The sequence below is a fragment of the Octodon degus genome, unplaced genomic scaffold, assembly GCF_000260255.1.
Source record: "Octodon degus isolate 3935 unplaced genomic scaffold, OctDeg1.0 scaffold00031, whole genome shotgun sequence".
Lineage (NCBI taxonomy): Eukaryota > Metazoa > Chordata > Mammalia > Rodentia > Octodontidae > Octodon > Octodon degus.
The window spans coordinates 18,324,531-18,350,944 of record NW_004524607.1 but is presented as its reverse complement, the minus strand read 5'-3'; the positions used below and the strand labels follow the sequence as shown (position 1 = coordinate 18,350,944).

The 26,414-nt window shown below is 46.7% G+C and overlaps 2 protein-coding genes across 6 annotated transcripts in view; one reads left to right on the top strand and one right to left on the bottom strand.

The window, feature by feature from the left end:
* Nucleotides 1–118: 118 nt before the first annotated feature.
* Nucleotides 119–23,030, top strand: Ptcd1 (pentatricopeptide repeat domain 1). 3 transcript variants are annotated; one of them, XM_012514393.2, is made up of 10 exons: nt 119–214; nt 5,378–5,880; nt 8,190–8,330; nt 12,264–12,482; nt 14,000–14,101; nt 16,981–17,688; nt 20,211–20,327; nt 21,137–21,319; nt 22,651–22,844; nt 22,933–23,030. In XM_012514393.2, the coding sequence occupies exons 2-9, from the start codon at nt 5,404–5,406 to the stop codon at nt 22,831–22,833; spliced, it is 2,130 nt and encodes a 709-aa protein (XP_012369847.1). In that variant the 5' UTR covers nt 119–214; nt 5,378–5,403; the 3' UTR covers nt 22,834–22,844; nt 22,933–23,030. The 3 variants fall into 3 exon arrangements, with proteins under 3 accessions (XP_012369847.1, XP_023569236.1, XP_023569237.1); XM_023713468.1 differs by having other exon boundaries at nt 22,651–23,030; XM_023713469.1 differs by lacking the exon at nt 20,211–20,327 and having other exon boundaries at nt 22,651–23,030.
* A 105-nt stretch (nt 23,031–23,135) lies between these two features.
* Bud31 (BUD31 homolog) overlaps nt 23,136–26,414 on the bottom strand; it is an 8,821-nt gene continuing 5,542 nt past the window's right edge. For all 3 annotated transcript variants that reach the window (XM_004629639.2, XM_023713470.1, XM_023713471.1), the window contains exons 4-6: nt 25,103–25,225; nt 24,577–24,743; nt 23,136–23,372 (exon numbers count right to left, since the gene is read on the bottom strand). In XM_004629639.2, coding sequence (XP_004629696.1) covers nt 23,322–23,372; nt 24,577–24,743; nt 25,103–25,225 — 341 coding nt within the window. In that variant the 3' untranslated portion in view covers nt 23,136–23,321. The remainder of the gene's footprint in view (nt 23,373–24,576; nt 24,744–25,102; nt 25,226–26,414) is intronic.

Genomic DNA, 26,414 nt, shown 5'->3' with positions numbered 1-26,414 from the left:
CCGGCTAATCGAGCGCCAGGCCCGGGTAGCCGCCAGCCAAATTCCCTCTTCTCGCCAGCAACCTCAGTTCCAGGCTCTGGGAGTTAAATACGCAGACTACGCCTGCGTGAGGCGGGGTCGAAGCGAGCGACCGGAGTAGGGTGACCTCCGCGCCACACCTGGGGCTGGGCGAGTACTGGCTCGGCAGTCGCGCTCTTCGCGCAGCATGCTTCGGGTGAGCTCCTACTTGATTTTTATAGGAATGCGGAGACACGGGCGGAGGGGCTCCCAGGGCCAAGAGGCAGGGTCCTACGCCCCAGAGGAGAGGCTCCTGGGTCCCAGTGAGAGAAGCGACCCCAGAACCAGGGACAGCCAGTCTCACCGGCCCGCGCTCGCTGGCCCCAAGCTCCACGCCGGTGAACGTTAGCGGGGCAGTGAGTACTGGAACTTGGGCCGGGAGGTGGGCTGAGGAAACCCAGCCTCCGAAGGGCAGCGTGGGACGGGGTGCCGCCTCAGGCTCTGTGAGCGTCTACCGTTTGTTGGGTCCCTCAAAAGAAGATGGCCATGGAATGTTTCTGATTCAGGGACTTTATTTTTAAACGTTTATTTTTGCAGCACTGGGGATTGAACCCAGGGCCTTCGCATCGAGCTACATTCCTACCCCTCTTAAAAACGTTGAGACAGCGTTTCACCGAGACGCTCAATTGCCCAGGTTGGACTCAAACTTGTAATTCTTCCTCCCCTATTCCGCGGGCAGGAATTACAGAGCACGTGCACCACCACGCCCACACTTCTAATTGCTAGGGGTTAGGCCCGAGGGAATTAATTAATTTCGTAGGCAGAAAATTCCACTTTTCCTTTTTCATCTGAAATTTAGCATTTCCTTTCCTCACGGGCTGAGCAGCATTAGCAGTGCCGGAAACTTCAAACGATGATGAGTGTAAATGATAGTTGGAGCCAGGATTTTGTTTTATTTGTTTTTTTGAGACAGAGTCTGGTTCAGGCTGGCCTTGAACTTGCCACAATCCTTCATGAGCCTCCTGAGTGCTGGGATTATAGGTGCGTACCACCACATCTTGCAGAGACAGAATTTCGGCAGCAACTATGAGATCTTAACTCTGCTTCAAAATGATAGGTTCTTACTATTTAATGCATTAAAAAGAAACACATAGTAGTATAGGGCACATATGTGTTAGTATAATATTACTGTAGAACTCAATTTACTATCCCCTCTGAGGTCTTTCCAATGGTGATTTTCTAATATAAGCAGCCTTTTCTATTTTCATACTATTAGCTCATTATTCTGGTATTTTTTTAATTAAAGGGCTTTAGAATTAAGGCTGGACTGTTCAGCCTGGCCCTACCCAGTAGAAATGTTTATATGCTATCTATATTTGTGTGTGTGTGGTACTGGCAATAAACCAAGGGCTTTTGCACTAAGTTACATCACCAGCTCTTTTTTAATTAAAAAAATTTTTTGGGTCCAACAGAAATATAATGCAGGCATATGTATAATTTTAAATCTTTAGTTAATCACATATTAAAAATAAACTGAAATTAATGTTACTGTATTTATTTAGTCAAGTATATCTCAAGTATTAGGATTTTAAAAAGTTGTATTATGTGTGTTTTTTGTTGTGTTTCAAAGTCCTTGAAATCCAATGTATTTGCATTTACAGCAGTGTCTGTTTAGATTGGCCACATTAGGGGCCAAGGAAATGGCTCAGTAGAATAAAGTGCAAGGGCCTGAGTTCAGTCCCCAGTTCTGCAAAAAAAAAAAAGGACCGGGGAGACAGCTCAGTAGAGTAAGTGCTTGAGGTCCTGAGTTCAATCCCTGGTACTGCGGGAAAAAAAAAAAAAAAAAAAAAAAAGTAAATAAATTGGCCACATTTCAAGTGCTCAGTAATCTTAGGTAGCTGTGGCTTCTGTCTTTTTTTTTTGGGTGGAACCAGGAATTGAACTCAGACCCTTGCACTTGCCAGGGAAGCGCTTATTCCACTGAGCCATCTCCCCAGTCCCAATTTTTTTTTTTTTAAATAAAATTGTTTTTACTTAGAAGCATTCAGAATGTCAACAAAACAGTTGCAACTTTTTTCTTTTTTGCAATTACAGAGTGGTATTCAGTTAAGAAAACAACAATTATTTTGTATAAACTGTATCAGAGACAACTGAGTATGAAAAACTACCATCCCCACATATACCTAATTTATGCTGTGCACCAACAAGAACCTGCTTTCAATTTCCATGCCAGTTTACAACCCCCATACTGTACCAGGCAAGGTTAGTGGCTATTAAAAATACCACCAGGACAGAGCTATTCAAAGACACATTTGGTAGTGTGTTAACTATACAAAAAAAAAAAAAAAAAGACACTGTATATTTTAAAAACAAATCTTACACAGCCTTACATTTTAATTTTGTTCTTCAAAAGGAGTGAGTTGTATACAGGGGGGTTAAATGCTTTATAGACAAGGAAAAAAAAGTGCACTAGAACCACCTTATTCATCATCCTCTTCATCCTCATCCTCTTCATCTTCCTCCTCTTCATCCTCATCTTCCTCCTCCTCCTCTTCCTTCTCTTGCTTTTTTCAGCCTTGATGACTCCCTTTTTTGCTGCATCAGGTTTTCCTTTAGCTCAGTAGGCAGCGATATCCTTTTTATACTTCTCCTTCAGCTTAGCAGCCTTCTCATATGGCTACTTATCATCTGCTGCAGTATTATTCCACATTTCTCCAAATTTCTTTGCAACATCACCAATGTAGAGGCTAGGATGTTCTCCTTTGATTTTTGGGCAATACTCAGAACAGAACATGAAGAAAGCCAAAGGAGGCCTCATGGGTACATTGGAATCCTTGAACTTCTTTTTTGTTTCTCCTTCAGGAGGAATGTAAGTTTTCATTTCTCTTTCATAACAAATCTTGTCCGCTTTTGCCATATGTTCAAATTTTCTTTTTCTTGAGCAGACATAGTTTTCCACCTCTCTGAGCACTTCTTAGAATACTCTGAGAAGTTAACAGAAGCATCTGGGTGCTTCTTCTTGTGCTCCTCTCATCAAGTTTGTACAAAGAATGCATATGATGACATCTTGCCTCTCAGCTTCTTAGGATCTCCTTTGCCCACGTTTACTTGTTTTCCTCAGCGAGGTACAGAGTCACCCAGTGCCTGTCTGGCTCTCACTTGCCCCAGTGTTGTCTCTCTTCTGTCTTTATTTTATGTTTTGGAGACTGGGCTTTGCTATGCAGCCCAGGCTGGCCTGAATCTCATAGCAGTCCTCCTGCTTCAGCCTCCTTAGTGTTGGGATTACAGGCATGCACCACCATGCCCAGCCTAAATGGCTGCTGTCTTGGCACAGATCTTGCCTGTTTGGCCAGGTTTTGCAGAAGAGAAATGCTTGAGTTTTCATTTGCAGCGACCAAAATGTCAACATTTTTTTACCCCAGTAACAAACGATAATAGCTGTACCTTTTGAACACTTCTTAAAATTCCAGGCAAGTGCTAAAAACATTTCAATTTATGTCAGTCATAGTGACACATGCCTGTAATCCTAGAAGTCTGGGAGGCTGAGCCAGATGGATTACAAATTCAAGACCAGCCTGGCAGATTTATCAGCTTAAACACTGTTAAAAAGGGAATGGGGGGGCTGGGGAGATGGCTCAGTGGAATAAGCGCTTCCCTGGCAAGTGCAAGGGCCTGAGTTCAATCCCCGGTTCCGCCAAAAAAAAAAAAAAAAAAAAGGGAATAGGGGCTGATAATGTAGTTCAGTGGAAAGGCTATAGGTTCAGGCTGTTTTGCTCAGTCCTGCAAAAATAAAAACATTTCATTTTAATCTTGTAGTGGAAACAGTCAAGGCAAAGGAAGGCTAAGTAACAGGTCTCAACACAGAGTTCTGACTTAGTGCGTGTGCTCAAGGATGATTATTTCATGGGGTTTTTTTAGCTTATATGTCTAACAACTGTTTATGGTGTCATTGTTGTGCTATTTGCTGTATATTGCTGCAGTACTGTGTGAGCGCTGTTACTGTTAATTTCAGTCAAGATATCTTGGTTACTTTTTGTTTCTGAGACAAGATATATAACAAAAATATAAGTCAAAGGAAGAAAACATTTTAGCTCACAGTTTGTACAGGTTTATGTCTGAAGTTACCTGGCTCCAATACAAGTCAATATGGCAGAGGAAAAATAATCTGTGGTAAGGCAGGCAGAAGGCAGGAAGCTGCCAGGCAGTGAGCCTCCCTTTCCCTTTTTATCCCATCCTGTCTACGAGCCTATTGGTGGGTGCCACCCTCATGCTGAGTGGGCCCTTTCATTGTCCACTCCCAGAATTATGCTAAACCAACCAATGAATTAGTTTATCACACATCCATAATCTATGTTTACACACTGCTTGTAGGGATTCATTGGTCTCAGTCGGATTGATTCTACCCAGTGAGAAACGTCTGGCAGGAATGAGAAAAGATAGACATGAAGACAAAAGCTGGGCTAGGTGGTGGCTAGTCTGCCTGGTAGGCCAGAGGACCTCACCAGCACAACTAAACCTACTTTTATTTATACTTTTGCAAAGTTAGTAACAAGTGACACAAAGTTACCTAGCGACTAATAGCTGACCTTAACCAGATAGGAAGTTTATCTCAGGACTGAGGTAACATGTTTGCTTTAAGCACTGAGGCCTAGTCCCTTCTACACACATTTGACCAATTTTTTTGGGGGGAACCAGGGATTGAACTCGGGACCTTGCGCTTGCCAGGGAAGTGCTTATTCTACTGAGCTATCTCCCCAGCCCCTCACCAATTTTCTAGCTACTGTGGCCCCCGATAATTGCAGTTCGAGCCACTTCGCAAAAACCCACCTTTGAGCGTATGAGACTGGCGCGGGGAGTATAGATATAAGCCATAACAAGAAACCAGTGGCTGGGTGTATTTTGTTTTTATTTTTTGTTTTTTCCCATAATAATTGGGATTGGATTTGTTTTGTTTTTGAGACAGGGTCTCACAAAGTTGCCCAGTCTGGTTTTGAACTTGTGATCCTCCTGCTTCAGTCTTCCAAGGTGCTGGGATTTTTTTTTTTTAATTTTATTTATTTGTGTGTGTGTGTGTGTGTGTGGCCAGCTCAGCCCACCAGGGGGCGGGGCTGGCTGGCATGTGGTGCTGGGGGATTGAACTGCGGTCCCTTGCTTTGCTAAGCTTGTTCTAAGTAGGTGCTTTAGACCACTGAGCCATCTCACCAGCCCCGGTGCTGGAATTATAGATGTGCAACACCACAGCTGGCTATACAGAGTTGTTTGGAAAGCTAGAATCTGAGCTAAAACTTCAGCTTCAGGACCCATGCTTGCAACTACCTCTTTGTTTTCTTTCTGTCATTGAACCTGAGTTGACTTCCTTGTTTTTCCTGACTTGCTTCAGGTGCTGGTGGTACAGGAAAGCCAGAGATGGACCTTGTGAGACTTGCCCGTTTGTTCTCCAGCCCCTGTCCAATGGGACTATCCATCCTCCGACATCTCAACCCTCTTGGAGCCCGATGGGCAGGAGGCAGGAAGCAGCTTACCATGTGGCAGACATGGCCAGTGTCAGCCTTCAGTAGTTTTTCCTGTCATCAGCCACTAGGCCAAGGGAACCAGAAGAAGATGAGCAGCCTGCCCTCTGACCCAAGCCAGCATAGCCCTGTGACTCCTCGGGATGAGGAGGAGGATGAGGAGGAGGAAGAAAGCTTTGGAACCCTCTCCAACAAATATTCCTCCCGGCGATTCTTCCACAAATCAACAGCCCGATTGTATAACCTTCAGCTCAGGGAACAGAGTGCCGAGGAAAATGAGGAAGAGGAACTGGAGCCAAAATCCTGGCGAGGCCGAAAGAACACCCCGTACTGGTATTTCTTTCAGTGTAAACGCCTGATCAAGGAAGGAAAGGTGAGGAACCCTGGTATTCTTCTTTCTGCTGGAGCAGTTACTTTGTGTATTTGGAAAGCAACCCAACCTTCCCAGGTGCTAAATATTGGTATGCTCATAAGTACTCAGCCCATGAGCCTCAACCCTGGTGAGTCGTCTGTCTCATGGCTCTGAGGATTCCCTGGCTGCTGCAGTTATGTTCGTATCTCTCACCCTGGCCTTTCTGTGGACCCCGATCTGTGTATTCCCTATACTCAGCCACATAGCTACCTGTGCAAATCTAAGCCTGAAATTTTTGTTCCAACCTTGTTTACCCAACACTTTGTTTTTTTCCAGTACTAGAGTTGGAATTTAAGGACTTTACACTGAGTGGTCCTTCCAGCCCCTTTTTATATATTTTATAAAGCTTTTAATTTTTTGAAGTTTTGTGAGACAGGGTCTCACTAGATAGTCCAGGCTGGCCTCATTTTCATAGTAATCCTCCTTCCTCAGTCTCCCAAATGCTGTGATTACATCCATGTGCCACCATGCTCAGCCTTATATTTTTAGAGAGCATCTCACTGAGTTGCCCAGGATGGCCTCCAATTTGTAATCTTTCTGTCTCACCCATACTGAGTTTCAGGATCACAGGTATGTGCCCGCCTGTCTACCTTTCCATGCTTTCCATATGTCACTAAATGGCAGAACCATTACTTCACTTAACCAAGACCATGTTTCCTTTGGTCATACTGCTTTCCTCCCCTCATTCCTCACAACATACTCTTGAATGCCGAGGAATAGCCTCCTCAACCTCCTCAATTATTAAGACCCTTGTCCCTGGGCTACTAGCTGCTTGTATCATCTTTCATCTTGCTGACCACTCACAACACAGCTGTCCTATTGGAAAGAAAGCAAATCATGTTTATCCTCTTCTCAGAACTCCCAGTGTATGCAGTAGTGTTCATGTTCATTTTCTGGCTGGGATGTAACCTAATGGTAGAGCAATTACACAGCATGCTTATGGCCTTAAGTTCAATCCTCTTTTTTTTTTGTCTTTTGGGATAGGATCTCACTATGCAGTTCAGGCTGACCTTGAGCTCACTTTGCAGCCCAGGCTGGTCTTGAACTTGCAAGATCCTCCTACCTCAGCCTCCTGCTGAGTGCTGGGATTACAGGCATGTGCAACCATGCCTGGCTTAGGTTCAGTCCTTTTCTGTGGGGTGTGTAGCTTAATGATACAGTGTGTCCTACTTTACTTGAAAGCCTAGGTTTGATTTCCTATGGTTTGAGAAAACCTAGGAAACCCTACGTGAGAAGCTGAGGCAGACTGAAAGTTCAAGCCCAGCCGGAGCACTTTAATGACTTAGTAAGACCTGTTTCAAGATAAAAATTAAAATTGAAGTGGGGATATAGCTCAGTGCAAAGACCCAAGGTTTAATTCCCAGTATAGCAAATAAATAAATAAATAAATAAATAAATGTTCATTTTTTGGTGAATTGATAGTGGTCTTACTATACATTTCTATTTGAAAATCTCTTAGTGTTATGTACTTCCTTCATATGGATGAAACGATAGGGTGTCTGGGATTTGCTTTTAAAATGCTGTTTGGAGCCAGATGTGGTGGCATATACCTGCAGTCCTAGCACTTGGGAGGCTGAGGCAGGAGGATTGCGGAGGTTGAAGCCATCCTAAACTACATGGTAAGTTCGGGGCCAGCCTGAACTACACAGCAAGGCACAGTTTCAAAAAGAGAGGGAAGGGGACAGAGGAGAGAGACAGACAGAATGTAATCCAATAGTTCAGCTAAAGGCCTGAGCTCGATCCCCAGTACTACAGTAAATAATAACTACATAAGCAATCATGCTATTTGGAAGAGGTGTGCAGCCTATAGATGAATCAGGGTTGACCTCACATTTGTAATCATTGTAGTTACATTATCCTCCAATTTTGTTTACATTTTGAATTTTCTATAATGACCAGTTAAGAACTAAAAGCCAAAGTCCTCATAATGGCTTTGAAGCCTATAAGATCTACCGTTCTGTCCTCTCCCCCTCCATTGCCTCTCCACTGTCCTTCCCTCTAGCACCCTACTGCAGTCACCCCAGTGCTTCAGCTCCCACACATACTCCTGCCTCAGGGGCCTTTGCACTGGCTGCTCCCTCAGAGCTACGGGCCTCCTTCCTCACCTTAAGTCTGTGCACGTGTCATCTTCTGGGTGAGGACTCATTTGCCTGATTCTAAAAGCGATTCCCCAACACCCTTCTTTAGCACTTCTTGAATTTTTTTTTTTTTTGTAATGCTTACCATTATTCGACAGATTATATATTTTTCTTTTCTTTTTTCCTTCCCAGCTGGCCGGAGCTCTGGACCTGTTTGAGAGGCAGATGCTGAAAGAGGAGCGGCTGCAGCCGCTTGAGTGCAACTACACGGTGCTGATCGGGGGCTGTGGGCGAGTGGGCTACCTGAAGAAGGCCTTCCGGCTCTACAATGACGTGAGTGTGGGGCAGGGCGCCAGGGTCAAGGGTCAGCACAGGATTTGGGCACAGAAAGAACTGGGAGCAGATTCTGAGCAGGCCACTTGCTAATATGCTACCTTGGGTGGGTGACTTAAGCTTCCTGGCATCAGATTGATCTTCAACTGGAGGTGATCTTGGGCCATTAAATGAGATGATTTGCAAGTCCTCTGCACCTGCCTGGGCCCTCGTGGGCCCATGAGGCCCCTTCTCTGCTGCCGTGCCCATTTGGCTCATGTTGCTTTTTACCCCTACCCATGCATATGCACGCACCATGCTTCCAAGGCTACTATTCCCTTGGAAAGGGTTTATTTCTTCTGGAAGGTAACTTTCCTTTCCACTCATGTGCCTCTTGGGTATATCATCTTTGTCACTCTTAGCGCCAAGAGGCTGTTACCTGTGGGAGTCCAAAAAGAGCTCCCCTGAGGACTGTTGACTCTTCCTCAAGACAACCTGTTTCCTGCAGCCGGAAGCTAGAGCTAGAGGGTGCGCGCTCGCTCGCTCTCTCTCTCTCTCGCTCTCTCTCTCTCTCTCGCTCTCTCTCTCTCTCTCTCTCGCTCTCTCTCTCTCTCTCTCTAATTTAATAATACCCTATTAACACCATTGTGCAGATGCCCAGTATTGATAGCATACTAAATAATAGTAGAATTCACTTGTAAAATATTTTCAACCATAAGCACTGGTGGAACCAGAGCTAATATTATGTCTACTATATCTTTTTTTTTCATTTCTAAGAGAAATTAAAATTCCAGGTAGCATTAGAAAAAAACATACTTATTCTTCTTCATCTTTTTTTTTTATTTGGCAGAACCGGGGATTGAACTCAGGCCTTTGGGCTTGCCAGGCAAGCACTTATTCTACTGAGCTATCTCCCTGGCCTCAGAAAAGAACATACTTATTAAGATTTTATGCAGATATCCAAAAATCTCACAACTTCTATTGAAAACCTTGCAATTCTACTGTACAAATGAAAACAACTTTTCCAAACCTGCACTTACATTAAGCTCATAAAGGTTATAAAAATATTGTAAACCTAATAAAAACACAATGATATAGTACAAAGTCTTTTATTTTTTAGAAGTCAAATTTTAAAAGGTCTGTATCTTTATGAACGTAAAATGCATTTTACTGCCCCTGACTAATATTAGTGTTTAGGCAACTAGAGAGTTCTTACTCCAGTGGGAGCTCCTGAGAATCCTGTCGTCTTGTTGTTAAGGACACCTTGTTCTTCGTCTGATGATCTGTAGCTGCAATCCAGGAGGAAAACTGCATTTACAAATGGAGGGTCAGGGCTGGGGAGATGGCTCAGTAGAATAAGTGCTTCCCTGGCAAGTGCAAGGGCCTGAGTTCAATCCCCGGTTCCCCCCCAAAAAAAACAACAAAACACAAAAACAAATGGAGGGTCAGCCAGATAGCTCAGCTTAGGCAGATGCAGGGACCAGGGTTCAATCCCTGGTGGTTCAGTCCCTGGCGTGCTGTGCCAGCCCTGTCCAGGGTGCACTGAGACTGGTGATTGAGACTGGGCATGCTGGCGCACCCCTGTAATCCCAACACTTGGGAAGCTGAAAACAGGAAGATCACTACAAGTCTGATCTGTGTAGTGAGACCCTGTGGACCCTATACTATATATATATATATATATATATATACACTCACACATACACACACGCACACATATACAATACAAATGGAAAAGAAACATCATAGCTTTTAAAAGACCTAATATGCTGTCTAGTACAGAAAGGCAGAAGGCCACCCTGACTGGTTGGCTGAAAGGCATACAGGTGCCAGGCCAGGGACAGGCAGAGAGGGAACAGTTGTTGGTGTTTGTGGTCACCAGTCTGGTGGCAGCCCTGAGGATCTTTAAGCAACTTTCCTGCATGTAACCTCACAGAAGCCTGTGCCATTCTTTATCACTGTTGCCTTTTTTCTATTGATATACTTTGTCTAATAAACATTTCACTTTGGAATATTTGTAGATTTATTAAAAAGTTAGAAAGACAGTATAGAAAGTTCCAAACATCTGGGTGTGGTGGTACATACCTGTAATCTCAGACTCTGGGATGATGAGGCAGGAGAATGACAACTTTGAGCCCAGCCTGGGCATCCCTAACAACTTAGTGAGACTCTATCTCCAAATAAAAAAAAGGGCTGGAGTTGTAGTCAGTGCAGAGGCCCTGGTTCAACCTCTGGTACCAAAAAAAGAAAGAAGAAAGTTTCCAAGTATCCCTTACCTAGTTTCTACCTTGTTAATATCTTACTTTGTGTGAGTGCATTTGTCAAGAGAAGGCAGCCAATGTTGGTAGGTGGCTGTTAACTAAATGCCAGGCCTTATTGGATTTCACCAGTGTTAGCACTGACAGCCTTTATTTCTGTGTCCAGTTTGGGTGCCCATACTGTCTTTAGATCCTGCAATCTGTGGCATTTTCCCGGACTTTCCTTTTCTTTGTGATCTTGATAGCTTTGGGAGCACTGGTCAGGCATGGTATAAATTCCTATCCATGTTTGTTAAGATGCGGCTGCTTCATGATGAGGGAGAGTTGTGGCTTTGGGAAAGGGACATCAGAGAGGTGAAATGCCCTTCTTGTGTCAGAATGTGTATGCTGTCAACATTGCATCTCTGATGACATTCACCTTGGTCACTTGGTGAAAGTTGCCAGGTCTGTCTACTTTCTCTTTCTCCCTCTTGTTTTTCCTGTGTCCTTTGCAATACTCATGACTCCTTGTGCGTACTGCCTTGGCTGCAGCATGACTCTCTCCTGCTCACTGAAGATACTGTCTGCCTTGCTCACCACTAGGGCCGCTGATTGCTTGCCAACATGTGCAAGTCCTTCGTCCACATCTATTGAATACAAGCTATGTGCAGAGTGTACATCTGCCTACAATGGGCACTAAGCCTCTCCACTTTTCAGATAAACTTGAGGCCCAGAGAGATGAAGGGATTTGACCAACATGTTCTCTGTTGGAACTGGAGCTGGAATTTGAGCCCTGAGCAGCCTGGTTCTAAAAAGCTCTTTGAAGTCCCTTAATGTCTTGTCACCTGCCCTCAGTGATCAGCGTCCTTTCTCTGGTTTGTCTTTACTAGGACATTTCCAGACTCAAGTGCCAACCTCAGCCACTTGGAGGCTTGATAAGCTGAGTGTGTGTCTCAGAGGTTAGGGGCTGCCAGAGAAAATCAGCCTCAACTCCTGCTGACCCCTTTTCCTACATCTCAGGGTGATGAGCTCATTTGCAGGGTTTTTGTTTGTTTGTTTGTTTGTTTTTTATGTATTTAGTATAGGGTCTATAGGGTCTCACTACAGAGATCAGACTTGTAGAGCTCCTTCTGTTTTCAGCCTCCCAAGTGCTGGGATTACAAGCATGTGCCACCACACCAAGTCTCAGTTGCTGTCTCAGCGCGCCCAGGGGCTGGGCTGGCACAGCACACCAAGGATCAAATCCAGGTCCCTGCATCTCCTAAGCAGTCATTTTAATCCGTTGAGCTATCTGGTCGACCCCCCAGTTCCTTAAGAGCTCCATTGTCCACAGCCCCTCAGCAAATGAGTACTGTACTCCTTTTGTCAGCCACATCTACTCTCTGGCTCCTTGCCAGTCAGTGTGACCAGGTCTGGCCTGAGGTTGGGGGCTCTGGATCTATAGCCTGAGGGTGGGGACTCCAGATCTAGAGCAGGCTGAGCTCAAGCAGGTCTCTAGAGAATGGTTTCTTGACAGTACTGAGGGTAGAGGCACAGTTTTTAAGGTCTCTCTGGTGAAGTCAAGGGCTTAGATGCTAGACTTTGATCTGTCCCTTAGCATGGTCTGAGACTGCTTGAATGTGGTCATGGAGATCTCTCTAGGGTCCTCTGGGGTTGCTGTTCATTTCTGTCTCTACCTGATCCTGGAGCCACCTCTAAGTTTTTCCCATCTTGACAGATGAAGAAGCGAGACCTAGAGCCCTCCGATGCCACATACACAGCACTGTTCAATGTGTGTGCTGAGTCCCCCTGGAAGGACTCAGCTCTGCAGAGTGCCTTAAAGCTCCAACAGCAGCTCCGGGCCAAGAACTTCCAGTTCAATCTGAAAACATACCATGCCCTGCTGAAGGTGGCTGCCAAGTGTGGGGACCTGAGGATGTGCCTCGATGTATTCAAGGTGGGGACACTTCTGGCTGCTCCCAAGGGGGGGGGCAGCCCCCCATGACTAGGTAATCAGAGGTTGGTTTCTGCGCCCTGTAGAAGGTTTAGGAAAGATAAGACAGCCACCTGTGCTGGATCGAAGATTAAGCATCAAGCCCCTGCTGTGGAAAGCCTGGGTCTGACACCCAGTATGCTGTGGGACAAAGGATCATGAGAGTGGCAAGGGAGGGGTGGTGTCCTGTCCACCAGATGTGCTGGAATAGCCAAAGTAGGTTTTGAGGACTAAATAAAAACATCCAAGATGACTTGTGAGAAAGAAGTTTCATGAAGGCATTAACAGCTGCTGGGTGTGGTGGTGCACACCTATAATTGCAGCATTCTGGAGGCTGAGGCAGGGAGATTGCTGAAAGTTTAAGGCCAGGCTGGGCTACACAGTTTGAACAGTTGAGACCCTGCTTCAAAAACAAAAAGAAAACAAAGCAAAACAAAACAGCAAAGGATGGAGTGAACTGACACATAGTGGCCAGAAAGCATAAGGTCCAGTGGTTGTGGGCTGGATAGGAAAGCTGTCAGAAGGTATTCAGAATGGCCATTGGTAGCAGGCTGGATTAGTTAATCACCAGAAGGCCCAGGGGTCCAGGTTCTGGTAAGTGGCCATAGGCAGACAGGAAATGGTCAGAAGATCCAGAGGTGGTAGGTTGGACAGGAAATTTCCAGAGAGCTCAAAGTATCCAGTGGTGGCCAGGTAAATATAGTACCCCACGGAGCTCTGCTCTGCAGCCAGTTACTGCAGAAAGGGGGTTTTCTAGAGGAAACTACACAGCAGTGACATCCAAAGCTTGCTTTGTTCTCTCATATGACCAGCATTCCAAGGGATGGCTGACCTAGTGCACAGCAGTCAAAACAGATAACACTAGTTTTCCCCGTTCCTAGTGTCATTCAGATGCTGTTTATCCAGACAGTGCAGAACCTGTGGGCTTACAATGGCCCCTTGACTTGCTAAGAGCCTTCGGAACACAAAATTTCAAGAACATAGTGTTAAATGCCTCATTTCTTTTCAGGAATGATACAGGCAGGGAGCCCCTGTGCTGAGCAAAGGGTCAGAGGAGGGACTGGAGGTGGAAGGAGGGTGTAGAGTCAGCTGTAGCCAACCCTGATACCTCAGAGGCCTGTGGGAACTGAACTCACCACAGCAGCACCACACAATTGGGCCAGTCTCAGGATCCCAGAAAGCACATCTTTTCACAGATGAGGAAACTAAGGCCTGGGAGCTGATGCCCACAGCGGGCCAGTGGTGGAGCTGGGATGAGAAGCCCCGACTGTAGTTCCAGACCCTTGAGTTCAAAGACTAAGCAGACTGCTGGTCTGAGAGTGGAGCTAGGCAGAGAGGCCTAGAGGCTGCAGGGCAGTGGGTGAGTGCATTGTTTAGGAGCTGGTTCTGAGCAGGCACCAGATGGACAGAGCCAGTGCTGGCCCATGTGAGTTAGATGCCCTGCCTCAGTTCCCAGTGAGACTGCCTTGTTCTCTCCCCAGGAAATTGTCCACAAGGGCCACATGGTCACAGAGGAGACCTTCAATTTCCTGCTCATGGGCTGCATCCAGGACAAGAAGACTGGCTTTCGACACGCTCTGCAGGTCTGTGCCTCCTACCTTGACTTCCTCCCTTGCCTTCAGCATGAGGCCATACAAAGTGGTGGGTGATGATTCTAGTCATGTTTCCTGAGCACCTACTACTGCCCCATGGGGAGTTTGTTTTATTTTGCATTTTGGTATCTGAATTGAACTCAGGGCCTTGTGCTTGCCAGGTAGGCTGTTTGTTTTGTTTTTTGAGATAGGGTTTCCCTATGCAGTTCAAGGTGGCCTTGAACCCATTATGTAGCCCATCCTGGCCTCAAACTCTTTGCAGTCCTGCCTCAGTTTTCCAAGTTCTGGGATTGCAGGCATGCACCTCTGTACCCTGTCTTCTTTGTTTTGAGACAGGCTCTTAGTGTTTAGTTTAGACTGGCCTTGAATTTACAATGTAGCCCACTCTGGCTTTGAACTCACAGCTATCCTCCTGCCTCAGCCTCCCAAGTGCTGGGATATTAGGTATGTGTGACTCCTGGCACAGTAGATCTATATTTGCCATCTTTTGGTCTTCTCAGCAGCTGTTGCAGGGCACACTGCTGCCCCTTGCTATGGATGGTAGGGAGAGCAGTTTCTTGAGTGAGGACACATCCAGCTCAGATCTCCTGCTTTGCTGGGTGGGCAGCCCAGACCCTCGAAACTCATGGTCCCTGAATAAAACCTGCAGGGCACTTGTTAGGGCCCAAATTCAGTCTGCCTCACAGCCCTCCTCTCCCCTTGGCATCTCTGCAGGTGTCGCCCAGGGTTGTGGAATGTGCTCATCGTTGCAGAGTCAGACACACAGCTCTAGTCTCAACTCAGTGCCCCCCAAGCTCCATGAGTTGATGTTGGCATTGCTGTGTGGCTTGCTTCCCAGTCTCCTCTGTTTCTCTGTCCTCAGAAGTGCTCCACAGACCAGCAGCACTGGCCCTGTCCTGCCGATGGCAGCAGTGAGCAGCCATCCTCTGATCCTCAGGAGCTTCCTTAAAAAAATAGCTAAGATGTAGTTCTTAGCTCTGTCCTAGTTAGAAATAATTTGTTATCCTAATGTTCGTGTTGTGTACTTACTGCCCTGCTGTTGTTATGGTATCAGTAGTCTCGCCCACTTATTTTTTATTTTTTATTTTTTTAAGATTGAGGTTTGAATCTAGGGCTTTCACATTGAGCTACATCCCCAGGTCTTTTTTTTTTTTTTTTTTTGAGACAAGGTTTCCTAAGTTGCCAAGGCTTGGCTTAAATTTGTGATTCTCCTGCCTCAGCCTCCCAGAGTGCAGGGATTACAGGCATGAGCCACCATATCTTGCTTGTTAGCCCCATATTGTAGCTGAGGGAACAGGCTCACAGCAATCAGTAGCTTGTCTGAGGTCACATAGCCACTGAGGGGTTAAACTTACATTGCTTTGATCCCCAATCCTGGATCCCTGCCACCACACTCTGCTGCTGTGGGAGAGTGGGTATCCCTTATACCTCCCTTCGGGCAACCATTCCTTGAGGGATGTGACTGCCAAGACCCTGCCCTGTTGGGCAGGGTCCCCTTGCCAGATTTGCCGGCCTGTTTTCTTGCTCTTGCCCATCCATATACTCCTCCGATGAAGGCAGAGTGTCAGAAGTGTTCCCAGCCCTAGAGTGAGTGCAGACTTCTCGAGCCCACTGGTAAATGTGGTATTTTAAAGATGTTGTGCGCCTGTGATCCCAGCCCTCAGGACGATGAGGCAGGAGAATTTCCTCATCTGAAAAGCAAACAAAATCCAGAAACAGCATTATCTTCAGCCAGGCATAATAGCACTTACTTGAAACCTTAACACTCTGGGAACCTGAGGCTGGAAGATTGAAAGTTTATGCCCAGGCTGGGCAATTTAGTGACTTAGCAAGACTCTACCTCAAAATAAAAAAGGGTTGGAGATGTACCTCAGTGTGAAGGCCATGGATTCCATCCCTTGTACCACAAAAATAGAAGAAAATGGCATAGTCTGGGTTAGTATCAGAACTATGTTTGTTGATCCATGTGGAAGGTACTAGGTATGATGCTGTGGAAGTTAGAATAATCTTGTCCCACGGGGAAGCAGGGTCCTGGGGTCCACAGTAGGAGGGGTGAGGGCTTCTGCTGCAGCTTGCCTAACGCTGGTGCTATACTCTGCTGGCTGTGTGTTGGCTCTGTCCTGCCCTCTGCCTGGTCTCAAGGAAATCACAACATCTTTAATGTTGCCCAGAATGGGGAGTGGGCTTTTGGAGGTACTCCAGAATCCTGGTCTCAAATGTTAGCTGGACCCTTGCAGAACTAAGGCTCTCCAGCCATCCATCCATTAGTGGAGAGCTGCAGAAGATGGGCAGGGACCCCAGGTAAAGGAGCTCTGGGAGAGAACGGTGAGATGTGAGAACAATTTTGAGGTGAATTTGAGGAGGGAGAAAAAAGTTTCTGGCTCTATTAGGCCTCGTAGGAAGTTTTAGAATTCACATAGTTCTTAGTTTCCAGATATGGTTAGTGAGTTAGAAGCATTTGTTTTGCTTAGTTGATTTTTTTTTTTTTTTTTTTTTTTTAAGATGAGGTCTCACTATGTTACCCAGGCTAATCTTGAACTCTGGGTCTTCAGGAGTCCTCCTACCTCAGCCTCCTGAGAGCTGGGACGACAAGGCGTGCACCACCATATCACACTATCTTTTTTATTTTTTTTGCTACAGCTGGAGATTGCACCCAAGACCTTATGTCTAATAGGCAAGTGGTGTACCATTGGCATACCTCCAGCAATAATTTAAGATGTTGAGGGGAGCAGTCCTAGGGATGCACGAAGGGCCCTGCCACTGAGCCACACCCCCAGCCTTCTTGTTCTACCACTGCTTCACGGTGCATACTTCTGCTGAAGGTTCTTCATGGCAGGAGCCCTGAGCTGGTGTCTGTCTCTCCCAAGCAGGTGTGGAGGCAGATGCTGAATCTGGGACTCAAGCCAAACCGGCATGGCTACAACCTGCTCTTGGGGGCAGCTCGAGACTGTGGCTTGGGGGACCCAGATGTAGCCTCCAGGTTGCTCTTGAGATCCAGCGAGGAGATGGTCCTGATCCAGCCCCCGGAAGTCAAGCAGCAGGCAGGGAGGAGAGTCCCACGCAGAGCAGGTGGTGGCATGTCAGCTCAACTGCATGTGGAGGTGCTGGAGAGGCAGCTCTTCATGGAACTTTCTCCAACATGTGAGGCTCCTCCAGAGCCTTTGAAGGCTGGAGTACCTGGCAAGGTCCAGCCTGAGGTAGAAACCAAGGCAGAGCCCAGCCACACTACAGCCCTTACCCTTGGATCTCTAAAGCCACCTCCCTTGGAGTTGGAGGTCAACCTCCTCGCCCTTGGGGCCCTCCCCCCAACTGTGGTCTCACTTGGGACAGTGGCCACCCCTGCTGACAGGCTGGTCTTGATGGGGGGCCTGGAAGGCTTTTTAGGCAAGATGACAGAGCATGGGCTGCAGCCTGACATCAAGACCCTCACGCTGCTGGCTGAGGTGGTGGAGCCTGGGAGCCCTGCAGAGTCTTCGCTGCTGACTGTCCTGGATAGGTATCAGGTGGAGGCTGATGTGACATTCTTCAACACATTGATGAGGAAGAAGAGCAAGCTGGGGGACCTGGAGGGGGCAAAGGTGAGAGGTGTGGGATGGGACCTCCTCCACTTCCTTCTCTGACCTTGCTTCTAGCACATGACTCACTCACCTATTGACAGACACCTGTGGAGCCCTGCTCAGGCCTGGCCCTGGGAGAAGCTGGGCTGGCGCCATGAACCAGCCAGATGTAGCCCTGCCAGCCTGGTGGAGCTCAAGATTGGTGGGGAAGGACGTGCCAAACATTGTCATTACATAGGCAAGGGGGTACAAAATGGGCAGGTTCTGTGGAAGTGGCTATGGCCTTACTGAGCCAGGTGTGAGAATTTACCTGGGAGGTAGCCTCTGATGACTCCAGGGACACCAACGAATGTCCCGGTCTTCATGCCCCAGGTCCTGACACTGTGCTTATTGTGTGCTAGATGCTGTTCTCAGAGCAGAGCCTCATGTCCATTGCTGCTTTACTGATCACACCTTCCAGAAAGCAATGGTGGGAATGTGAAGCTCTTCACAGGGTTTTTTGGGGGGGGTGTGTGTTGCTTTTTTGAATTACAGGCTTTGAATACAAGGCCACCTTACTGAGCTACATCCCTGATCCTTTTGTGGTATTTTAATTTTGAGAGACAAGGGTCTCACTGAGTTGCCTGTGCTAGGCTTGAGTTGAGGATCCTTCGGCCTCAGTTTCCCAGAGTGCCAAGATTAGGGAAATGTACTGTAACTCCCAGTATAATAGGGTTTTGGAGATTTTTTTTTTTTTTAAGACAGGGTTTCACTATACAGTTCAGGCTGGCCTTGAACTCACAGTGATCCTCTTCCCTCAGTCTCCTCAGTGCTTGGACTACAAGTGTGCACTACCACGTCTGGCTCATAGAGGGTTTTGTCTGTTTTTTTTTTTTTAAAGCTAAAAACCAAAAGTTTATTTTTTATTAAATTTTATTGAGAAATAGGAATGAGACAGTTTCAAAACTGATTAATAGGACAGTTTCGATAATCAATACATTGTACATTGTTATCTTCTTAGTGGTTATCCATAGTACAAGAAGCAGACAGGATAATCCTGTCCAAACACTTTTAGTACACCTCTTTTTTCTCATTGAATTAAGCAAAAGTAGCTGTATATCTATCCTATTTTGTATATATAAATACAAAATGATCCTTCCTTTGTATCCCCTTTTTTTGTTTAGTCCTGTCAGAGGTGGGTATTCTGTTGGCATCTAAATACTATAGGTGTTTGAATCCAGCAAAACAATCCAACACTGTCTAGCAGTCTATAATAGTAGTGGGTTATCCTCAGAAGTTATTGACTTGAGCCTTTTACAGCTCATCGTATTAATATGGCTTTACATTATATACCTCGTATTCATACTTTTCTGCTGGATGGTTAAGACCAAGATAAAGCAAGACCTATATGACGAGAAATGTAACTTTTGTATCTGATAAGGTCAGTCAAGTACCCTCAGGATTTATCCTACAACCCTGTACCACACTTTGTAGATCCTTTGTCAGTGTCAGCTATGAGGATGGAGTCACGGCCATTGCTTGACCAATTTGTTCTCTGTGAAAGCCCGAGAGAATGTTTTCTCTCCATGTGACTCTCCCCAGGCATACTACACATCATCAATTACATTCTTCTGTGGCTCCATAATCTCCTTGATCAGAAAATTTGGAGCACAACTGAGTTACATGTTGTTACAGTACAGGTTCTCCTATGTCCTGGGTGCTCCCTGACCTTGAAAGGCTAGGGCCAAAATGTTGGCTGACCTTGAAGCCCTTCCTTTTCTCCAGTTTTGATCTGCTAACTTAGGTTGTTAACCCTCCAGAAGAGAAACTTATTAACCTGCAACATATGCAGTTTGGTTTACCCTATTTGTCTAAATATCAAACATCTTTGGCATATCATGGGGTTTTATCTATTTGTAGGATAAATTTTTGTGTGATAAGTTTTGTTTCATTTGAGACAGGGTGTCCCTATGTAGTTCAGACTGGCCTTGAGTCCCAGCTGGCCTTGAATTAGTGATGTTCCTGCCTCAGCCTCCCAAGTCCTGGGATTATAGGCATGTGCCACCATACCTGGCTTACGTACACCTTTTTTTTTTTTTAGCTAGCAGCACTACCCCAAGCACTTTCAGTGTAGCTGTGGTCTGTCCCTTCAGGCCTGCAGTGGGAACACACCTTCCTCTGAGCAGGCTAAGTATAATAGAACCTTCCCATTAGCCCTCTCCAGCTCAGCTAGTCTGGGGCGACCCTATTCCTCACACCTGTCCAGGTGCTGCTTATGCCAGCACTTCCCACATTGTCCAGTGTCAACTCCTGCTCTGGACACTGCTCTCAAGGAAGGAACCCTGATGCTAGGACTGAGGGCAGGCATGGCCAGCTAAGGAGCATGTGGTGGCAGGTGGGGGCAGGAGTGAAGAGACAGGCAGGGTCACAGCACATGTGCTGAAGAGCTGTGTCCTGAGCAGAGCTGTGCCCCTGGGGTCTCCACTGTCCAGCCAAGGGCTTTGCCAAGGGCCTCACTAGCATTGGAGGGTCACAGGTTACAGTGACAGCATATCTCTCCTCAGGCGCTGTTGCCAGTCCTGGCGAAGAGGGGACTCATCCCCAATCTGCAGACCTTTTGCAACCTGGCCATTGGGTGTAATAGGCACGGGGACGGTCTGCAGCTGCTTGCAGACATGAAGGTGAGGGGACCTAGATGCAGGCAGCATGCCCCTGGCACATTGGAGCACTCTGGGAAGTTGGGAGTAGGGTGGGGTGGCTCTAATTTGGTGCAGCATGGCCATCAGCCATGTTTGGGGCAAGGAGACCCTGGTGAACTACTGTGACAATAGGTGTGGAGGGCATGCTCATCTTGAAGCTGGTAGAGGCATCTATAGCTATACCACCCCGAATGCGCCCAGTCTTGTCTGATCTTGGATGAAGGGGGTGATAGGCCTGGGTGCCCTACCCGGGAGATGTAGATGGATCAGAAGCCCTAGGGGTGTGGGGTGCGGTGGCTTATGCCTGTAATCCCAGCATTTGGGAGGCTGAGGCAGGATCGTCCAGGGTTTGAGACCAGTCTGGGCTACAAAGTGAGCTCAAGGCCAGCCTGAACTGTGTAGTGAGACATCTCAAAAAAAAAAAAAAAAAAAAAAGTCCTAGGGGCACAGGGCTGCTTTCATAGCTTCCAATGGTTCTGATACACATCCCGCCCAATCATTGAGTCTATGCTAAGTGCATTTCATCTGACCTCAGCAGAGGGCCTAGGTGGTCATTTCACCCAGCTGATGCTGTTTGTTTTGCTAGGTTGATCACCTCCTCCTGGAGGTGATGTCACCAGTAAACTCAGAAGCCATGAAGTGAGCCTCCTGCCTCACTTTGTGCCTGAGTCAGTTGGTCTCCAAGCAACAGTCTTCCTACAGAGTTCTCCCCAAGCTGGTTATGCCATAGTGAGCTGCGTGTCCCAGTCACCACCATTATCTTGCTAACTGAAATGTCGATGATGTTCCAGAAATCCCAGATGACCCCAAACACCTACATCTACAGCACGCTCATCAATGCAGCCATCAAGAAGCTGGACTACACCTATCTTATCGACATCCTGAAGGACATGAAGCGCAGCAGAGTTCCCGTGAATGAAGTGGTTATCCGCCAACTGGAGTTTGCAGCTGCATACCCACCCACCTTTGACCGGGTAAGGCCACCAAGCTCTGGGGTGCTTATTGTCTCCTTGACCATGGCCATCCTGGTTCCAGCCTTTTGGAGCTGGAATTCCCCTGTTTAAAATTGTCCAGCAGCTTCCCTTAGAAATCCTAATGTCTTCAACTGTGTGTCCTTAGGGTCTTCTCATGCTTGACTGTTGGTCCTGCTGGCTTCTTTCCTGCCTTGGAAACATGTCTCCTCTCTGCCTCAGACTTCTCAGGTTTTCTGCCGTAGGTCCCTGCTTGAAATGCCTTTCCTCAGGAATGCCCTGCTGCCTGCCTCTCCCCACAGCACAGGGGCGAGCAGCAGCACAGCCTGCAATGGAGCTGGTTTGGCAGTGCATAGCCCAGACAGGAAAGCTGACAACAAATGGCACATGGGCTAGGGGCAGGGACTCGGGAACCCTCTGGAGGGGGAGCACTTGAGTGCCACCTGGAATGCTGGGTAGGAATGAGTGGAATAGGGAAGGCTGTGCCAGGGCAGCGGGCACAGCCAGGTGTATTTGGGCTCTTTTCTTATTGAATCCTCAGTTCTACTAGATGGCTAGTCTTTGCCAGTTGCATGTTGTAAATACTTCTGGCTGACAGATTCTTTCTACTGTGGTTTAGGACCCAGGACTGGGGTCCTCTTAGATCTAGCAACAGTCAAAAGACTACCTAAGGCCTGAAAGTTCATTTACCACATGAACCATATACCAAGACTCCTTGTAATTGTGGAGTTTAGGCTAGCGTTAAACTCTCAGCAACTCAGCAATCCTATCTTAGCCTCCTCAGTGCTGGGATTTTAGTTGTGAGCTACCATGCCCAGCAAGTTTTACTTTTTGTGTACTTTCAAGCTGTATTGGGTAATTTTAAGTTTGGGATTGCTAAACCTTTTTAATCAAACCTTTTATTATATGTGGATACATCCATCTCTGATCATACTTTTTTTTGCGCAGCCCCCTTCCAGTTTCCTTCAGGACCTACTAGCCTTGGTGTCTTTTGGTTTTCCTTTTACTGCTTCTGTAGGGAGGCAGTGGCTGTGCTGAGAGGGAAGTACTTAGCAAACCAGAGGTCACTGTTGGTGGGACCCAGGGTTCTATTTTGTGGACTAGGGTGACACCCATGGGTCAGGGAGCACTGCAGCAGGCATCAAGGAAGACACTCCCATAATGAGTTTTCCTGTGCTGCCACCTGTGGCTCCCTGAAGGGCGAGCAGCAGCGACCAGCCTCAAGGCCTGAGCCTTGCTAGGGTTTGGGATCAGCTGTACATGTCATACAGGGATTTGGATTGCCCAACGACTCCCCTGAACACCATTTTTTTTTTTTTTTTTTTTAATTGCAGTACCAAGAGAAGAACACCTACTTGGAGAAGATTGATGGTTTCCGAGCTTATTATAAGCAGTGGCTGAAAGTGATGCCAGCAGAGGAAACCCCCCACCCCTGGCAGGTATTCCGGAGCAAACCCAGGGGAGACCAGCACATCTCCAGAGACGCTGGTGCAGACAGAGACCTTGGGGACAGGTGATAGGGCACATGGCTGCAATGAAGCATGTGGACCTTTTAGTGCCTGGCGGGAGCCACAGCATGCTGCAGGTGTTGGTTTGAAGACATATGCCAGGCCCAGGCTGCCCAAATTCACAGCAGGTCCTAGAGCAGCTCAAGCCACCTTTGCCTGCTACCTCAGGTCACCCTCACCTGAGAGGTTGTCATTCTTATAGCACTTATGATGAGGTAGGGCTGGGAATGAATCCCAGGGACATGTGGGCCCCGAGCCTGGCACTTTTCCAGATTACAGGGCTTGCTGCCCTGAAGGAACAACACAGGACCCAAGAGGCTTAATGGTTTTATTGTTACAAATCACAGCTGGTAAATACCAAGCTTTCACCTGAAGAGACTACACTCCAACTAGGGCCCAGGGCGCCACTCCAAGAGTTGCTCCCAAGAAGGGGGTGGCACAGTAAGAACCCACAAGGTCCGAAGTCCAGGATGGAGAGGGCTCAGGGCCAGGTGACCTCAGCCAGAGCAGCCCCGGCAGCCACAGTGTGTGCACTCGATGATGCGACCCTGCAACAGAGGATAGCTGACCATGAGACACCATGCCCAGCTGGTACCGCCACCTGCTGCCCCTGCACAGTGAGCCCTGAGTAGGGTGCCAATGAGACTTCCTGCAAGACACCTCCTTCCTTCAGGAACCCTTCAGGGACAGTACTAGATGGGGATTTCCATTCCCTCATGAAAAGGGAAATATAAGTCCAGCCTGCATATGTGATCCAGTACTTGGGAGGCTGAAGCAGGAAGATCACTATGAGTTTTAAACTAGTCTAAACTACAAAGTAAATTTAAGGTCAGTCTGAACTACACAGTGATACCTTGTCTCAAAAATAAAAAGGATCAGTGACTGTCAACACTGATGTTACATTTGTATAGTTAATTCATGCTAATTCAATGTACATCTTTGCTCAGAGGAAAAAAAAAAAAGTCTGTGTGGACAAGTCCTACTCTACTGGTGAGCTGAGGTGGGTGTGCTCAGTAGCTAAGGGGCCTCAGTGCCACTTCTTGGCTGGACACTTGTTGGTAGGAACACTGGGCTGAAGGGTAAGTGCACCTGCCTTCCTGCAGGCACGACAGCCTTCCCCTTCCCTCACCAGCACACACTCGGTATGTCCGTGCTTGAGCTTTCACACATGCAAGCAGACAGACTTACCTACGAGTGAGAGGCCCTGGCACTGAGCAAAGCTCCAGGAACTAACTGGTGCAACAGTGGGAAGGGCACCCTGGATTAAAACACAGGTACGAAGTAAGGGAAAACAAGGCCAAGATGCAAGACGGACCATCTGGCCTGACCTGTGTGTGTGTGGGGGTGGGGGGCAGTGTGCCAGTTACTCTGCCTCCTTCTGCAGCTCTATTCTCAAGGGCAGGAAAGCAAAGCTTAGCTACCATACACCTGACACCATTCCCAGGGTGCCCAGACTGGCTTAAAGTACGACTGTGACATGGCAGCCACCCTTCCCTGACAGGTTCTTCCCACCACTTTGAGAGGTTCAGCTAGTTGCCCAAAGGTGGAATTCAGTTTGGCCCCAGACCAAACAGAATCACTGCCAAACCTGGCTAGCACAGAACCCTCAACAAAGGGACTCATCCCAGGGCAGCAGGACTGAGAGGAAAAAAGCCACACTCCAGCCAAACCAAATGCTACAAAACCGCTTGGCGGTGACGGCAGTGTTCTGAAAACCTGAAGAAAACAGCTAACTCGAGCCTTGGGCCTTACCACTTCCAGCTTGCTTTTGGGAACCCGGCAAATGCAGTTTGTTCCAAAATTGGTGTCTCGAGTCTGAATGCATCGCAGGCAGCACAAGTTCTCATACCCTTGCTTTTTCCACTTTGCAATCAGGTTTTTGTCTGCATAGCCTTCTTTAATACAGTATTCATAGAGTTCTATCAAAAACAAAGGAAAGAGGGCTGGTGAGATGGCTCAGTGGTCTAAAGCACCTACTTGGAACAAGTTCAGCAAAGCACAGGGACCATGGTTCGATCCCCCAGCACCACATGCCAGCCAGCCCCGCCCCCTGGTGGGCTGAGCTGGCCACACACACACAAATAAAATTAAAAAAAAAAAAGGAAAGGCCATCACACTACTGTATAACCTAATCCACCCTTGGTTAAAAAGAAAAATTTCCCCGTTTTTCACAGTAAGAAAACTCGTGATGCTTAAAAACTGCAAAGATAAGGATCATTACCTAAATAATTGTAAAGTTACTCAAGTTCAAAGGCCAAGAGCAAATTTAGCCAATTACCCCTGCTTATGGCTTTCCGCTTGTAAAAGAGGTCAAAGATATAGCGGGTTTTCTGGTGGTGGATTCTGAAGATAGGCCATAGAGATTCCACTTTCCTCTTTCCCTCATGAGGTTCTGTTTCAGCTGGAGGAAAAGAAAAAAGAAATGTGCACAGTAGGGTTAGTCAGCAACTGCACGGAATGGAGGGATTTTTGGGGTGGGGACTGTGAATAACTATGGATAATGGGCTGAGCAAGCTGTAATTCCAGCACCTGGGAAGCTGAGATAAGAGGATTATGGATTTGAGGCCAGCTTGTGTTACACAGTAAGACCCTGTCTCCCCCAAAAAAGAAAAAAGGGCCACTTTATATCCACTAGTATATAATCAAAATGAGACAACACATGATGGTGTGAATGTAGAAAAACTGAACTCTCACACTGCTGTGGTAGCAATGTGTAAGAGTACAGCTACTGCAGAAAATAGTTTGGCAGGCCTTTGAGAACTTAAATGTTACTATCTGACCCAGCAATTTCACTCCTAGGAATACACCAGAGAACTGAAAACACACAGGCATGTACACACTTGTACATGAACATTCACCATAGTGAACAAGTAGGTACGATGTAAATCTTCCAACTGATGAATGGATGAACTGTGTGGTCTACCCATAAAAGGGGTTATTTAGCTGTAAAAAGAAAAGCTAATACAGAGAATGTCCATTTTGTATCTGTGTATTCAAAGTGGTTAGGATAGCTATATAGTTACATTCTCTTAATGAATAGAGCGATTTGTTCTAATGGTGTTTGTAAATAGGATATCATGTCTGCATCTTGTACAGCAATTAACCACTAGGAAGAATGTATGCAATGTGTGAATTACTGAAACTGTCCTACCAATTTGATTTGGAAAAAAAAAAAAAAGCTAATCTTAGCACTCTGGGAGGCTGAAGCAACAGGATCCCAAATTCAAGCCCAGCCTGGGAAACCTATCAGCTTAGCAAGACCCTGATTCAAAGTCTTAACCACTTACCAGTCCAATTATTTAAATACAGAGTAACTAAAACTTGTATATTTTTTCATTTTTATATGAATATAATAGGAAATATAAAAATGTCAATTTTATCAAATCTATTCAGTACAGGAATCAACTGGGCTGGGTGTGGTGGGGCACAACTGTAATCCCAGCACCTGGGAGGCTGAGGCAGAAGGGTCGCTTTGAGTTCACCAGCCTGGGCTACATAGTGAGTTCAAAGCTAGCCCAAACTATATAGTGAGACCCTGCCTCAAAAAAGAAAAAGACTCAGGATAAATCCTGAGGGCATTTCACTGACCT

What these genes read in the sequence shown, in the direction of transcription:
- Ptcd1 (XM_012514393.2), top strand. Translation starts at nt 5,404, where the DNA reads ATGGACCTTGTGAGACTTGCCCGTTTGTTCTCCAGCCCCTGTCCAATG. An exon ending in GGGACCTGGAGGGGGCAAAG is followed by an intron (nt 17,689 to 20,210) that starts GTGAGAGGTGTG and finishes ATCTCTCCTCAG; the next exon opens with GCGCTGTTGCCAGTCCTGGC. An exon ending in ACCCACCCACCTTTGACCGG is followed by an intron (nt 21,320 to 22,650) that starts GTAAGGCCACCA and finishes TTTTAATTGCAG; the next exon opens with TACCAAGAGAAGAACACCTA.